This window comes from Parasteatoda tepidariorum, chromosome 6, assembly GCF_043381705.1.
Source record: "Parasteatoda tepidariorum isolate YZ-2023 chromosome 6, CAS_Ptep_4.0, whole genome shotgun sequence".
Lineage (NCBI taxonomy): Eukaryota > Metazoa > Arthropoda > Arachnida > Araneae > Theridiidae > Parasteatoda > Parasteatoda tepidariorum.
The window spans coordinates 56,508,482-56,525,695 of NC_092209.1; the positions used below are offsets into that span (position 1 = coordinate 56,508,482).

The 17,214-nt window shown below is 27.3% G+C and overlaps 2 protein-coding genes across 2 annotated transcripts in view; both read left to right on the forward strand.

Annotated features, from left to right (window-relative positions):
• The window catches only part of LOC139424767 (RNA pyrophosphohydrolase-like), an 81,874-nt gene that overhangs the window by 25,446 nt on the left and 39,214 nt on the right, over positions 1 to 17,214 (forward strand). The window lies entirely within an intron of this gene.
• On the forward strand, positions 422 to 15,354 carry LOC107456919 (minor histocompatibility antigen H13). Its single transcript, XM_016074898.3, has 11 exons — positions 422 to 780; positions 2,369 to 2,467; positions 4,506 to 4,588; positions 7,003 to 7,088; positions 9,595 to 9,680; positions 10,034 to 10,159; positions 10,243 to 10,300; positions 11,380 to 11,500; positions 11,730 to 11,832; positions 12,891 to 12,976; positions 13,731 to 15,354. Exons 1-11 carry the CDS (start codon positions 610 to 612, stop codon positions 13,876 to 13,878), a joined length of 1,167 nt encoding a protein of 388 aa, XP_015930384.1. The 5' UTR covers positions 422 to 609; the 3' UTR covers positions 13,879 to 15,354.

Sequence of the window (17,214 nt, forward strand, 5' to 3'; positions counted from 1 at the left end):
AGCCTCGAACGGCTAAATACACGACAATAACAGAAGTAAATTAGATGATTTATGAGCTCAAAACTGCCGTATTTCATAAGATATTATTGTTATTAAGTAATTCTAGTGAGTTTGAAGTCAATATTTGTTTTAGTTATTTATCGATGCATTGTTGAAAAAAGGTGACTAGGTTGCTAGATTTTGAATAACTTGCTTTTTTGGCAGTCTTGATTTGGCTTCTTTCCACTTGTTTATTTCTGTTTGTTCTGTGCACCATCTTACGTTAGTGTTAGCACCTTTAGCATCGTAAACACAAGTATTGTTAGCATTTTAAACACAAGAAATAAGTAATCAAATACCACGTTTGCAAGAATCTCAAAACACAATGATCACGTTGTGAGCCAAATGTCTTTAAAATGCACCGAAAACAGTAACCCGGAAGTATAGGCGGTAAAGAGCTTGCAGCGTTCCTAGTGTAGAAAACACCGTCCTAGAGTAGAAAACATATCATAAATTGTGACTGCAACTTAACAACTGCAACTGCATCTACTTTCAGTTTAGTGTAACTGTAACTTTGATTAATTTACTTTCAGTTTGACATCGACAAGTCATCAACACGGATTTGAAAACATGGCTGATGCAGTAAATGAGACTTTGCAAAATGTTGCACAAAATGCAACTTCAAAAACTCCTCCATCGATACAAGGGATGTGGTTAGCTTATTCAAGCTTAGTTATTATGGCTTGTGTTCCAATTTTTTTTGGAGCTTTTCGATCTGTCATATATTTAAAGAAACAGAAAGTAAGTGTGATGTGTCATATTAAACAATCCATATGTTGATATTTTCTTGCAGATCCTTGTGTTTTGCATGTGATCATTATTAATTAATTACATATTTTTTTACATAATTAATTACAATTTAAATACATTCACAATATTATTGTTTTGTGACTTAAACACAATGTGCTTCATAGTAGTTAAAACTAGGTTATTTAAAACTGTAGTATTTAAATATATACTTTTCTGGTTTGAAGTGATACATTAAGCTTTAATATTAAATTTTTCACAGTACTAAGCTTGTATTTAATTTAGCAATATCTCTATGAATAGTAATTTAAGTTATCACTTTTTGTAGGTAAAATTACAGATACTAGAAGGTTTCTTCAAAGAATCTCGATTTAATAATTGTTTTACTTAAAAAATATTATCTAACTCATTCTATTAATTATAAGAAATCGCTGTCGGATTATGTAGGAATAAGTTTACTCTCATCATGTTCATCTGTCTAGATCAGGGGTCCCCAACCTTTTTGTTGGGCATAGGGTTGGGGACCCCTGGTCTAGATCAATCAAAGCTTCCTCATAGACTTTTGATCTGTAATGTTTATTAAATCTCATAGATAACTAGATAACCAAAAAATCTCAGATAACTGTCGAAATCTCATAGATTAACCATTAAACCTTAAGTTAGATGTTCACTCTGTAGCAGCATATTAAAATTTTGTTTGCCATATTTACAAATAATTTCATTATCATGGCTTATTATTTCAAAGATCATTACGTGTAGAAAAGTCATGGCTTTTCAAAAAGAATAGTAAACTTTTTTTTACCAGGATAAGGCTACAAAATAATATTTTATTGATCAAGTAAAGAGTAGATAGTTTGTTGTATGAATTAAAAAAAGGGCAATAAATTACAACATTGATAAAGAAGTATTTTTAAATTATATACACAAAAGGCATTTAGTATCTAAGTTTCTTAATACTAGATAAATGAATATGTCTTTGCTCCAAGCCTTGTGGATAGAGGGCAGCACAGCTCAATCAAGAGGCCTCTTCAATTTAAATATAGATCTTCAAATCTCTGACCTATAGTACTGGTCAGCGACAGCGATAATCTCAATTCCACCGATTTCACGAGTTGCATATCGCATGTACTCATTGGGTTTTAGCCATAAGTTTGATTTTAGCCATTTTTGGGTTAGTTTGAATTTTGGGCCTAATATTGTTTCTATTGGATCAGAAATCTTATTCAAACTAAAATTAAAGGAATAAATCTTTAACAAACAAAAATTTCAATTTTTAAAAATGCTTTTATAACATCAATTACATTCTCAATTTTTTTTTTTTAAAATTAAAATAATAAAGATGCATTGACTTAAGGCCAAACTCTAAAAGCTTTGTTATAATTTTGTATTTAAAAATTGTTAATGATTTAAGATTGCATTGATTACTTTATAAAAGCTTTCTGTTTTAATCATCGTATTGAAGTTGAAAAAAGTAAACTGCTTTAATTTATTCTGCGAGGGGGGGGGGTGCATTTAATTTCCATATGTTTAATAAAATCCGATGTGTTCTTATGTATACTAAATATTTTTTGTTCCTGTATAGGACTCTGGAGAGAAACCAGAAACGATGTCTAAAAAAGACGCAGCCATGTTTCCACTCATTGCTAGTTGTGCTCTTCTAGGATTATATATATTTTTTAAAGTAAGTTCTTATTTTATTATTTCAATAAACTTGTTCTTACATTATTTTGTATTTTATGATGAACTAAATAATCATTTGACTGCATAATTCCGTACAAGGAATATAAAATTTCTACTATTCTTCTACAAAATGACTCACTTACAATAAGTTTTTCAATTAAAAATAATTCTGTGTAATACATTTTAAGGATAAAACTTCAATTGATCAATGCAATTATATATTTTATGACAAATTATGTATTTAAATTGACACCTAAAGAAAAGTTTTTGTCAGGGTTTGTTGAATTAAATCATCTTGATTTAAATCAAATGATTTTTTTTAAAAAAATCATTGATTTAACTCAACTAATTTTTTTTATATATTTATTGATTTTAAAAGATAAAAAGCAGTGTTTTAAATTATTGATACTTTTATTATTTTCTTATCTTAGTTTTAAAATTTATTTTAAATAAATTGCTGTATTAATTAATTTAGTTAATGAAATTACTTTCTTTCTTGGCGTTAAATTCCAACACATTTGAAATTACATTTTTAAAAATCTTTTGATTCTTGAGATTGAAAGTACAGATTAAAGTAAACATTTAATGCTGTCTTAATAAAGACTTGCATAGCTGTAGAAAATAATTAATAAGCATGAATTTTTTTCGAAAAATAATACGAATAATGTTAATTAAAATTCTACCTTTTGAATGAAATTTGCTTGGAATTAAAATCTAAATTATATTTTATTTGGTGGAAAATGTATGTTTCTGAAGCTTGAGGTTATGTTAAAAAGAAATTACCCTAATATGCTAAAAAAAAAAGAAAAAAAAAAGCAGGCTGATGAATTCAGATATTTTTTTTTTTTTTTGATACAGTGTTATTCCTTCCTTTCAAAGTCTATTTGAAGCAGTAGGGTTATTAACTGGTTTTTTTTTTCTCATATGTTTACAGTATCTTTGACATAATCTGATTTTCAATAAAGAAATTTTGTGAAAAGAAATTCTAATGAGTACATATTTTTTCTTTTTTTTTTAGCTCAACTTATCTATTTTGATAAAGAATTAAAAATGAATATTTTAATATAAAAATCTATAGAAATATTTATTTATTTTTTAATGAATGACTGCATTTATAAACACAATCTGTTAAATTTATTTTGTCATTTTAAAAATCAAGGGAAAAAAAGCAAGAAATCACAATTTTAAATTAAAATTATGGTTTGCTAATTGAAACTTTGTTTTAATAGTTAAAGTACAGGGGTCTGTCCAAGCCAAATTTACTACCGTTTAGCGGTACCTTCACAAATTCAACTTTAGGAAAAACGGTAGGATAATTTCACAAAACTCTTTTTTCTTAAAATTTTATTTTTGTGTCTCGTAAGAAGCGATAAATCCATATTTTTACCATATTTGTGTTGATTTTTAAATATAATTTTTAATTTTCACAAATTATGTCTAAATTTTCGCAAAATAGGTACCTTTTAGAAAAACCTAGACAGACCATGAAGTATTCTTTAAATTCTCTATTTCATCTAGTCTTTACCTAAATTTCAATCTTGCATTTGTTTCAAAATGGTTACTATGCATTCAGAGCTATGTATTACGTATAATGAAAAATTATTTTAGTAAGTTAGAGCTTCTAAAATATTGTTATAAAATAGTTTTAATCTTAACTTATTTTTGATTAAACATTAATTTTTTTTTAAATCATGAATTAAAGTTTTTACTGTGTATTTGAATTAAAAAATAATCTGATTTAAATCCAAAAAATCCTATTTAAATAAAAAAAAATCAGATTTTTTAAAAATTTTTTAAAAAGAAAATCAAAAACGTCACGAACCCTGGTTTTAGTAGAGTTCTTCATATTCTTGTACAATGTTTAAATTTTTCTTAATTGTAAAATTAGGAGAATTCTTAGATGTTTTCAACTTATTATATTTCATATTTTATATTGATCATGAAATTTATACAATACTACTTTAAATGTCTGTTAACTTTAAATATTCCCTCTTGTAATAGTTTTTAGATTTACTTCTTCATTCTTTTTTTTTTTGCAGATTTTTTCCAAGGAGTACATTAATTTATTGGTCACTATGTATTTCTTCAGTTTGGGTGTCCTGGCTCTAACGCACATTTTAAGGTAAACCTCCTTAATTAGCTATCATATTTTAAAACCCAAGAATATTGTAATTAAGGTTTAAAAAATTTATTAATGCAAACCTATTTAGATATATTAATCGATAAATTTCATAAGATTTTCTTTATGTTGTAAAATGAGCTATAAATTTTTAATTTATTCTTTATTTTTGACTATGAGTTGTCGGTGATAAGAAAATGGTGTATAGCAGAATATATATATTTGTTTATTTAGATATATATTTAACAGTGTTCTGTTCAAGCGGTTTTAGAAGGGTGGCCTTCCTGCCTGCCCTTTGATCCCTAAACATGCGCCCTCTAGCTCTTTTCGTAAAAATAAGCCCTTAAAAACCAGAGTTTGTTGATTTAAATCATCTTGATTTAAATCAAATGATTTTTTTAAAATAAATCATTGATTTAAATCAAATGATTCTTTTCTTCATGTATATATTGATTTAAAAAGTTAAAAAACAGTGTTTTAAATTACTGATACTTTTATTATTTCTTTTCTTAGTTTTAAAATTTATTTTAAATAAATTGCTGCATTAGTTTTAAAATGTCTTATTGCTGCATTAATTAATTTTAGTTAACGAAATTACTTTCACTTTCTCGGTATGTGTTAAATTCCAACACATTTGAAATTACATTTTTAAAAATCTTTTGATTCTTGAGATTGAAAGTACAGATTAAAGTAAACATTTGAGTATTTTTTTTCTCATAATATGTTTACAGTATCTTTGACATTAACAGATTTTCTATAAAAAAATGTTGTGAAAAAAAAATATCAATGAGTGCATAGAATTTTTAAAATTTTTTTTAGCTTAACTTATTTATTTTGATATAGGAATAAAAATGAATATTTTAATATTAAAATATATAGATTAAATATTTATTTTTTGATGAATGACTACATTTATAAACACAATCTGTTACATTTATTTTGTCATTTTAAAATTGAAGAGAAAAAAAAAGAAATCACAATTTTTGAATTAAAATTATGGTTTGGTAATTGAAACATCGTTTTAATAGTTAAAGCATTCTTTAAATTTTCTATTTCATCTAGTCTTTAAATTTCAATCATGCATTTGTTTCAAAATGGTTGCTATGCATTCAAAGCTATGTATTATAATTAAAAATTGTTTTAGATAGTTAGAGCTTCTAAAATATTCTTATAATATAGTTTTAATATTAATTTAATTTTTATTAAACAAGTTTTTTTAGTCATAAATAAAAGTCCTTACAGTCTATTTGAATAAAAATCAAAGAAATCAGATTTTTTTGAATTTTTTTAAAAAAGTCAAAAAAATTGTAAACCCTGTTAAAAACACTGCCTTTTTATTCATATTCCATTTTTAAGAAAACTTCACTGTTAAAATAATAATTAGATTCACACAAAACTTATCTGTGTTTATAGGTTTAATTCTGATTACCATTACAAGTATTTACCTTGTTAGGATTATTCTCAGCTGATTAAATTGTTATAAGTTCCTCTTTTTTCAAGGATATTTTAATAAATATTAAAAAAAATTTTTTTTAAGTGATTATAAAATTATTCTTAAATAATTTTAAAATTTCAAATTTTTTTTTTAAAAGACACCTTTAAATGCTCTTTTTCTAATTATTTTCAGTATAAATTATAGAAAAAATCTTCTATGTTGTTTATAAAAAATACTTTTTTTAGTAAGGGAAAAAAAAAAATTTATGCACAGAGATTGTCTCTTAACATACCTTTATTTATTATTAATAAATCACAAATTTTTCTCTTATTTAGATAATGAGTGAAAATTACTTTTTGAAATATAAACATAAAATAGTATAAGAGAGTTATATAAAAATTGTTGGGGATCAAATTCAGTTATTATGCGGTATTACACATTTTGATAAATTTTTACTGTGTTAAGTGAACTCTGGCCCTTTCAAAAAAACTCTGGCCATTTCTGTGAGGACGAAGCATTCTGACCTATCTTTTCACTGTCTAAGATAGGAAGACACCTATCTTTTCAATAAATTTATTTTCATTCTTGATATTGCTGATTGGAAATAAAAAAGAAGTATATTTAGAGGATCCTTTATTATTACATTTTTGTCTTTGGATAAATTCATCTTCAATCTTACTAGTCTTAAAAATTGATGCCCGGGTGCATTTTAAAAATAAACTAGGTTATATCCCCTATTAATAATAATTAAGAAAATTAGTTTTCATAATTTCAAATAGTGCCAAAACTTATAAATTCAATCTCTAGGTAAATAGATATCTATGTATAATAATCATGTTTAATAGAATTGAGTTAATATATAAAAATGCTCTGTTAATTGATTGGTTTTAGACCAACTTGTTATAATATAATTATGAGATTTAAATTAGATTTCAAAATATATGCATATAGTGAAAAAAAAAAATTTGTATCCATTTTTCAGCCCCCTCATATCAAAATTTCTTCCTAAGGGTTACGAAGCTCAACATCATGTAGTTTACACAAGAGGAACAGAAGCTGAAAAAGAAGGTATTTTTGCACTTAGAGCTGTTTTTGATTTAGTGAAAGTGAAATTTTAATATATGATATAAATAACTGGGATAAAGTGCATTTATTTTAAACTATTTAAACTATTGCATTTATTTTAAATTATTTAAGACATTAAAATGGTATTTGAATGCACATGTATTTGAGTAACATACCTAAAAATAGTAACATTTTTAATAATAAATAACTATATAGGTGATTTATAGTCATTGTTGTATGCTTTCTTTTACTGATAAGAAAATCAACACAACAGTCTACGTATTTGAGCCACCATAGACCTTTTTTTAAAATTTTATTTAACCAATCATTATGTAGAAATTTTATTCTTGATTCTATAATATTCAAGGTTTTTCTCACCTATTTATTAAATTCTTGCTCTCTCCAGATCAATAGTAAAGTGTGATGTTTCTGACCTGTGTGTAATGTCTGTGAAATGTTTTGAATATTATTTTTATGCCCTAGTATTACTATCGCTTTCTTTCGTGGCATTAACTTTGGTCGTCAGGAGTTCAAACCTAGAACTAACCTTTGCAGAAATAAAGATGGAGATATTTTAGCGATAAAACTGACATTCTTAATAGGTGGAATGAACTCTTCGACAACCTACTTAATGTAGAGTGCGTTCAGACAGAGTCCTGCTCACCAAACGTTAACCAAGAGTGTATTGCACCTCTTTCAATGATTGAGGTTGAAGAAGCAGTTCAAAAACTTAAGAACAACAAGGCTCCTGGCCCAGATTTGATATCAGCAGAATTCATCAAAAACTCAGGACCAGATGGGCTAAAGGCCATACATAATATTCTAACATCAGTATGGTAAAAAGAGATACTCCCTGAAGAGTGGAAACACAGCACTGTTTGTCTTATACACAAAAAAGGAGACATTCTTGAATGTTCTAACTACCGGGATATCAGCCTGCTCTGCACTGCATATAAAGTCTTTTCAAAAATCCTATTTAACATACTTAGCCCCTATGTAGAAAACATCATTGGTGAATACCAGTGCGGTTTTAGGAAGGGCAGGTCTACAACTGACCAAATATTTTGCATAAGACAGATTCTGGAAAAGACCAGGGAATTTGGAATTGGTACCCACCACCTATTTGTGGATTTCAAAACAGCTTACGACAGTGTAAACCGGAAGCGACTCATTGAAGCTATGCGAGAATTCAATATCCCGGACAAGCTTGTACGACTCACCACACTTACACTGTGTAAGACCATGCAGAAAGTTAAAATCCAAAATGACTTCTCGGAACCAATGGAGGTAAAAAATGGTGTAAGGCAAGGCGATGCTTTGGCATGCCTACTCTTCAATTTGGCATTAGAAAAAATTATCAGAGATTCAGGAATCAATACCAGAGGACATATCTTTCATAAGTCTGTCCAAATTTTCGCTTTTGCCGATGACATTGACATCATAGCTCGAACACAATCTGACTTAAAGCAAGCCTTTCTATCCATGGAAAAAGAGGCAGAAAAAATGCATCTCACTATTAACCAGGAGAAAACCAAGTACATGCAATGCACCAAAATAACTGATTCTACAACTCACTTGCAAATTGGTGAATACAAGTTTGAAAAAGTAAACAGTTTTGTTTATCTTGGTTCTGAAGTCAACGTTAATGGCAATATCGCACCCGAAATACAAAGAAGAATCAATAGTGCAAGTAAATGTTTCTATGGATTAAAAAAATATTTAAAATCAAACCTACTAAAAAGAGATACTAAACTGTTAATTTATAAATGCTTAATCAGACCTATCCTAACATATGCCTCAGAAACTTGGACAACAACACAGAAAGATGAGAATTCCTTGGGAATCTTCGAACGTCGGATCCTAAGATCCATTTTTGGGGGCAAACAAGTTGATGGTACTTGGTACAGACGTTCAAACTCACAACTCTATCGGGCCCTTAGAGAGCCTGAAGTTGTCAAGTACGTAAAAATTCAAAGAATTAAATGGGCTGGTCACATCATTCGGATGAACAGAGAGCGTCCGACAAACATAATCTTTTCGGCTCAGCCCATCGGATCAAGGCCCAGAGGTCGACCAAAGCTGAGATGGGCCGACTGCGTGGAAAGAGACTTTTCAGTCTTAAAAGTCTCAAACTGGAAGACAGCTGCCAGGCGGAGGGAGGCCTGGAGGAAGTTGATTGAGAAGACCAGGGCCCACCCGGGGCTGTCGTGCCATTGAGGAGGAGGAGGAGTATTACTATCTGTTTTGGATCATGATACGAATCTCCACAGTAAATTTTATTGTTGTTAATTAGTATCTGTAATGTCACAAAAATTGGGTGTGATTAACTGCATTTTAGGGTTGCTACATTTCAGTGTGTTTTATTGTTACGTTTTGCTTTCACGTAAATAATTCAATTTAATCAAAATGAGTTCAAATTTTTAAGATGTTCAAATATTCTTACTTTCATCACTAAGCACATTATTTTAAACAAAATTATTTAATGATTGATGATATCTTTATCTTTTAGAATTAGTGAACTTCACTTTTAGCACAGCTAATCTTGTTGCTGTTGGTTTGTGTTCGGTGGTTGGTGGAATTTATATATGGAACAAGGTATTTATTCGCATTTTATAAAATTTATTATAATATAACATCAAACTGAGTGTAAAATTTTTTTTTTTAAACTAATGTTTTGCTTTTAAAAAATATTAAAGGATAAGAATTGCAATTTCCTGCTTTATATTTCATTGTTATTATTGAATCTGATTTAGATTAACCATTCTATCTCTTAGAACTACTTAAAGAATGTAAGATGATCCAAAAGCATAAGATAATCACTGCTAATTTTTTTAGTTCACAATAATTTTTTAAAACATTGTTCAATTTTAAATTCTAGTACTCTAGTTAAACTGACATCTAACAATTTTTTCTTTTATTGTACATTAATTTTATTTCTTGAATTATAGCATTGGGTTGTAAACAATATCTTTGGATTGGCATTTGCTTTGAATGGTGTTGAGTTTCTTCATTTGAATAATATAATCATTGGCTGTACTCTGTTGGGAGGTTTATTCATTTATGACATATTTTGGGTATGTTCATCACATATTAATGAGTTTTTTTTTTCTTTTCAATATTAATTATATTAAGTGTGTTTTTAATTCTTTGTGTAAAGGTGTTTGCTACTGATGTTATGGTTACAGTTGCAAAGTCATTTGAAGCCCCAATCAAATGTAAGTTATCCAAAGCTTAGTTTATATTGCAATTTTGATAAAAATTTCCTTATAAATGTGTGTATATATAAAAATTATCATTGCAGAATTTTATGCTTACTCATATCAAGATATAAGTGAAATTAAAATCTAAAATTTTTTGATTTTTAAAATTTATGCTTGCAATTTCCTTTTAGAAGACTATTGCACTAGTAATTATTAACTTATTTACATTTTTTAAATTTGGTTGAAGTAAAATTTAATATTTTTAATATATTACGCGTTTGAAAATTTTAAATCACGCCTTTGATATCATTTCACTTTATCACTCACAGCTTGTGCAGATACCATCAGATATACCTGTATTGTTTTAATCATTTTTCGGCAATTATTGCTACAAATTTTTACTTTTTTTATTAAAGATTATGACGTCTTTATCCTCAGTTATTTATTTAGTCATCATGTAACACTTTCTTGGAACTCTTATCAGTTATAAAATTGATAACTAACCAATTAGGTTGGCCCCATACAACACTTATATCCCTGAAGGAAAAAGAATGAAGTAGGGCTTTAAATAATTTATGGACCATATGCATGATTTCAGAATTGCTGTCAGTTTTTATTTCTGTTACTGATAGGAGTTTTTAAAAATCATGCATGCACATAAGCATAAGAACAAATTCACAAGTTTCAACCTTTGTTTTGTGCATTCTTTTTTCAATAGTGTATAAACTTCTGAGTTAGAAGTCTGGATGTGCCTGTTTTATTTTAGCCACCTGCCTTTCCAACAGTAAGAGAAAAAAAAGGCCTTTTCCTAGTGGAATTATTTAAAAAAAGGTAAAAGAAGAAAATTGCTAATGATAAATATTATTAAAATTATCGCGTATATTAAAAAAAAATGTGTTATGATTTATGGGCATTGTGCGGATTATTGCCAAATTTCACTTATCCGTGCTGTGTAGATCTCTCAATTCCGCTGTGTAATCCAGAGTTTACTGTAATTGTATGAGACCCTATTTTTATTATTATATTCTAAATATAATGAATGTTTATTTTGTAATGAACTAACAATTAAAATTTAAATTCAAAATTCTTTTTAGTGGTCTTCCCACAAGATATTTTAGAAAATTGGTTGCATGGTAGCAATTTCGCAATGCTTGGACTTGGGGATGTGGTTATTCCTGGAATCTTTATTGCTCTCCTTTTACGGTTTGACCTAAGGTAAGCTAATTTTAAATTTTAGTTGTTTCCTTTTATACTTACATTTGGCATCTAACAAGTGATAAAAATGGTTCTTACATGTTAAAATTAATTATTTTTGTGTTTCACTGCTTCCTAAAATGAAAAATATTCTTTATGTGTATATGTCTTTTTATATTTCTATTTAAATTCTAAATTAGTTTGGTTGCATTTTTTCTATTGATCATTCTATTTTATTTATTTATTTTAGTCTTAAACGTGGCCAATTGCTCTATTTCTATTCAAGTTTTGTAGCATATTTCTTAGGACTTGTGCTTACCATCGTCATCATGTCGTATTTCAAACATGCTCAGGTATTATTCATGCATTTATATTTTACTATGACAGAATTTATAATTTATTTAAATGAAAAAATATTTATTTTACTTATTCATTTTTAAAGCAAATTAAAGATATTTATTGATAGTTTATTTTCCTGAAACATATATGTTCAGAGTAGAGCAATAGTCCATTTTAATTTAAGGATAAAAGCTATAATTATTTGCAAAAATCAAGCTCTTATTCGATTTTGTTTTCTCCGAGTCAAATTGTAATTTAGAATTCCTTCTTGCAAATTTTTAAGGCTTGATTTTTGTGAAATGAAAGTTCACTTTTTTTAAGCCCTTTTTTGAATTATTCTATTATCTAATCCTTATTTTAAGTTATTGCTGTCTTACTAGTTTGTATGCAAAAGAAAGAAAAAAAATGTGCATAGAAATATCTTAGAGATAATAATAAAAAAACCATTTATAAGTGCACCATAAAAACTATAAAATTTATTTTTAAATGATTTATGATTTAATAATACAATTTGTTACATTTCAAAACAATTCAACCACATTATTGAAATATTTAATTAACTCCATTAAATTGGTAATTTACATTAAGACTATTGTAAAATTAGTTTGGATTTATAAAACTGATATGACTACCTTAAGAAATTATTTCAAATTTTTTAAAAATTTTCCTAGCTTGTCAAAAATAATGCAAATTTGTTCATTTAAATGTTTTTGTATCTTATAGTTGTATGAAATTTTTAAAATTGGTATAAATGATAATATTTGTGTAATTGGCAGGCATTATATTATAAACTTAAATTTCAGTTAAAATGATTAAAAAAAAATTCTATCCATAATTAATACCTTAACAGAATATATTCATGCAGTTCACCTTAAATTTTTTTTCAGCAAATTTTTCACAATTGTGTCTTAAGTAATTTATTTATATTTTGCATTAAAAAAATATTACTATGATATTTATAAATAAGATATACAGATTAAATTTAAACATGTGAAATTTGTTTCAAGAATTTTATTATACTATAATCTGTGCAATTGCTATGATGGTAATTTTTAATTTTTTCTTTTTCTAGCCAGCTTTATTATATCTAGTACCTGCCTGCATTGGTGTTCCAGGCCTTGTTGCTGTTCTCAAAGGAGATTTGAAAGCTCTCTTGAGGTTATATGTTTTTCTATATAAAGTGTTTAATTGCATTAAAAGGAGAAAAAAAAAGAATGCAGCATTTTCTGGATAAAAACTAAGTATTTTCTCTTTTAAAAGAAGCTTAAGAAAATGTTAAAGTGTCCACCAGCTTTTTTGAGAGAAAACTATGCGTTTCGTAAAGATTATAGTTTTTAAAAAAAAATCCACATGAAATTTTTCTTTTCTTTCAGCAGCATGAATAAATTTTAAAATACAAAATGATAAATTTAATTTTTAGTAAATAATTTGGCTTACTTAAAGATAAAACATATTTGAGCCTCTAATTATTTAAAATCTTTTAAATTTATGAAAGCGAGAGGGTGTGAATAACACCAAGAATTATTTTGAAGTCAGCAAATACTATGTCCATAACTAAACTCCTAACACTTAAAATGTATGTTATAACTTGCAAAACAAACAGCCAAGTGTCCAATGGCTTTTGTGTCATATATGAATAGATTACTAGATTAATATACAAAGTTTCTGAAACTGGCCTGCAGATTCTTGGGAGTCTACGAAACAGTTTTTGCATTTATCTATACTTAATATTTTGAAATTAAAAAAATCTTTTCATGTAATTACCTTGTGATTGATACTTTAGTTAAAAAAAAGCTTTTAACTTATGGTTACTTCTCAAATTTTATTTTTAATCTTTTCTTTTTCTTCGACCCCCTCGCTTAAAATGTGTTTATTATAGTAGTTTAATAATTTTATCCCCTTCGTATTTTAGTTATGCAGACCACCCTGAGGAAGAAGAGACACCAAAAAAATCACAAAAAGAAGAAGATGCATCAAAAAAGGCACCAAAAGAAGAAACTGAACAAAAAGAGTACAACTTAAGAAATTCTAGTCGCAAAGAAGTAAAAAAAGAACAATGATTTTATAAAAAGATTCATGTTGCGTAAGGTGTATTTATTGCAACCTTATGTTTGTGATTGTGTTCATATACATGAGACACATAAAGTATTTCCATTTTTTTTTTGTTATTTGAAATTGTATCATGAGCTTCCAAAAGCATGTTGTTTTTTTTTTTAATTTTTATTGGCAGTGATGTGCGAAAGGGGAGTCCAAGGGGACATTAGCAAATTTTTAAATTAGACTTATTTTCTGCAAACAACAAATTTGTAAACTATATATGTATCAAACTAAACTATGCAAATGAATTATAAGTATACTATGTATCAAATGAATTAGAAATATATTTTAAACATTTTATAATTCATTTTAAATGGTAAAATAGCTGTTCAGCAATGAATGAAATCAGTTAGGTTCTTAAGACATTTTCTTCCAGCTTCTATTCTCAAAAGTATTGGACCTTAACATTCTTTAACTTGAAATACTATAATAATTAAAATTTGCCTTATACAGTAAGCAGGATGTTCACTACTTCTATATTATAATTTTTTTTTTTTTTTACTAAACTTTAAATCTATTACTATTATTCTTATAACATTACACTTTTTATGTTTTCATCAATATTGATATTATATTGCTGAAAAGGAAGGTTGCAGTAATAAATAATTTTTACCTCAGAATAATTTCTACTTGAATCCATTATACTTTTCATTAGTGAATATATTCTACTGATTTGTTGCGTTATTATTTAAATAGGTCTTTCACCCTTCCAGTGATATCCCTCTTTCCAGGGGCGTCTAACCCAGGAGTTTGCCCCTGACATTAATTATTGGTAATGTTTTCAAATTGTCTACAGAATTAGAACCATCTGCAAATATAATTTCAAATATTCATTCCCTTTTAAAAAAAAGGTCCTTTATTTCCTACACAAAGCTATTTTTTTACTCTTTTTAATTAAGTTTTTCTTGTTAGATCAATTTTTGTTTTAAAAGTGATCTTGTCATGTGAGCATTATACTCTGCCATTTAAACATGAAACTTATATCATTTTTATAAATATGAGACAGTTACATTTAAATTTATGTATGGTATTTTTTGTAAGAAATATGTTAGTACTTAAAAAAGTTTAAAAAAAAAAAATCAGTTTCTTACAATTTTTGCCACCTTTTTGTAATAAAATTCCGTTAAAATAGCTTTGTTTATTTTAAGATAGTAGGACTAATTAATTCTAAATTTAAAGTTGTCTTTGTAAAATTATTAAATTTTATTGCATAGCTAAATATTTGTGACGCACATTGCATCCGCAGCAACATAAATTTATTTTGATACTTTTTTCTGTGCTGCTTTGTTTATTTGCATTTCCCGAGTGTGATATTCATATTAAATTATAGTTGTTAAAAGTTAAATATCATTCCCAATTTTTCTTAATCCTATAAATGTTATGTTATTGGCATAAATGTAAAACAAAACCATTTTTGTAATAAAGAACCTTTGAGTGGATATTTTTTGTGGTTTTAGTATTTATCATTTTTCGGAAAGAGATGACAGTACTATCTTGTACTATTTATGGTTTACAATGAGAAAACAATGGTCCCCAATATCATTAAAGTAGGATTGGCTAAATTCATATTTTTTTTAAAGTAAAATAATTTTTATTTATATCAGATTTTTGATTTTTTAAACATCCAAATCATGTGATAAAATATTTTAGCAGTGCTAAATATTATTTAAAAACAATAATATAGCTAAAATAGTTGATGATTTTTAACTAAAATGTTTCAAAAGACAGGAGGCAATTTGCTAATTACATATACAATGAAGAATAAATTAGTTAAGATTAGAATACATTAAAGGGGAAAAAAATATTTTATATACGTCTTCAATATTGATAAATACTAACTTTGTATTTAATAAGTTTTAAAAGCACATACAATAGTTCAAATAAACATAAAACTTGTGTGTCATAAAAATGATATAATTAAAATATGTTTTATTACCAGCAAATTATGTTTTAACAGTTTATAATTACTCTATATTCATTTTTAGTTTCTAATTTTATTTATTAGTCTATTTTGAAATATAATTACCCCTTTCAATATTTCTTTGGATAAAATCTTCATTATTAATGAAATCAGACTTTAAGAAGAATCACACCCTAAATAAATATTATATACAGTCGGACCTCTTTTAACAAAGTTGCTAAATCCCGATAATAAGTTTGTTTAATGGAAAATTCGTTAAATAGAAAATCACCTTTTGAAATACTTAAACAACACAAAACAGGTTTCAAATTCATAAACACTAGACATTATTAAAATAGCAATTGACACACCTTTAACTTCTAAACTAGTATCTACTATTTATTTCATAAATCTTAACTATAAAAGAAATCTGCATGGAAAGCAAGAATAGAGCAAAACATTATCTAGTGTTACACTATCATGCTACATACATTTTCAACCAAAAAAAGCTAAATTTGTTTATAAAATTATAGCTGCCTTTATTATAAAAGTAATTTTAAATATTCTACATATGTTCTTAAGTTTAATTTCTACTGATAATTTTGACTGAGTTTTTCATTTGAAATGCAAAAAGGAAAGGGGATTTTACTGCTTTCTCTAAAAATTAAGTGGCTTCAAAGTCATTTCCCTCATAAAATGCTTTAACGAATTTGAAATATTTTGGGAAATAGGGAAAGTGGTTCTCTAAGAAAAATTCATTAAATGGAAAATTCCCTTCGCTATTTGGAAGTTATTTAACGAAGAAATTTCCAAAATGTTCTTGGTTCCACGGGAAAAAAATATTTGCAAAATGGAAGTCCGTCAGTATTTATAAAAATACTTTAAACTTAATGATTTATTTAAAAAAATAGTCCCGTAGTGGACTGATCGTTAGGACATGGTTCCCAGCAGATCACCGAAGTCAAGCATCACTGGCTGTGGGTGGGTGACCACTTGGATCAGTCTACGTAGGGACCGAGAGTGTGCGATATTGGTCCTCGTTAAACCGTAAAGTGCTCGACTTCGCGCGCAGGTCATCGGGCTACCGAAGCGGGGGTGCCATCCCCTCCGCAGAGGATCAAAATTGGGATGGCATGTCTTCGGATCATCCTCCGGGACGTTTCCCAGACCGTCGCTAAAGCCCATTGTGCAGCTCTAGTGCGACGTAAATTAACAACAACATTTAAAAAATATTGGTTTAAATTATGCCAATCCTGCATTAAAGTAATTGTCTAGATTTATCTCTACAATAGTCAAGGTAAATGAAACCTGAAATTTGACTTCAATTTCTTGTCTTCTGAGAAGAATCCAAATGTCCTAAGATTATGAAATTGGTTGTCAAAATTACGTGGTGATGCAA

Bases quoted from the DNA above. Each gene is read 5' to 3' on its own strand.
- LOC107456919 (XM_016074898.3), top strand. From the start codon at position 610: ATGGCTGATGCAGTAAATGAGACTTTGCAAAATGTTGCACAAAATGCA. The intron at 10,301-11,379 runs GTAAGTTATCCA...AATTCTTTTTAG, and splicing joins ATTTGAAGCCCCAATCAAAT to TGGTCTTCCCACAAGATATT. The intron at 11,833-12,890 runs GTATTATTCATG...TTCTTTTTCTAG, and splicing joins CGTATTTCAAACATGCTCAG to CCAGCTTTATTATATCTAGT.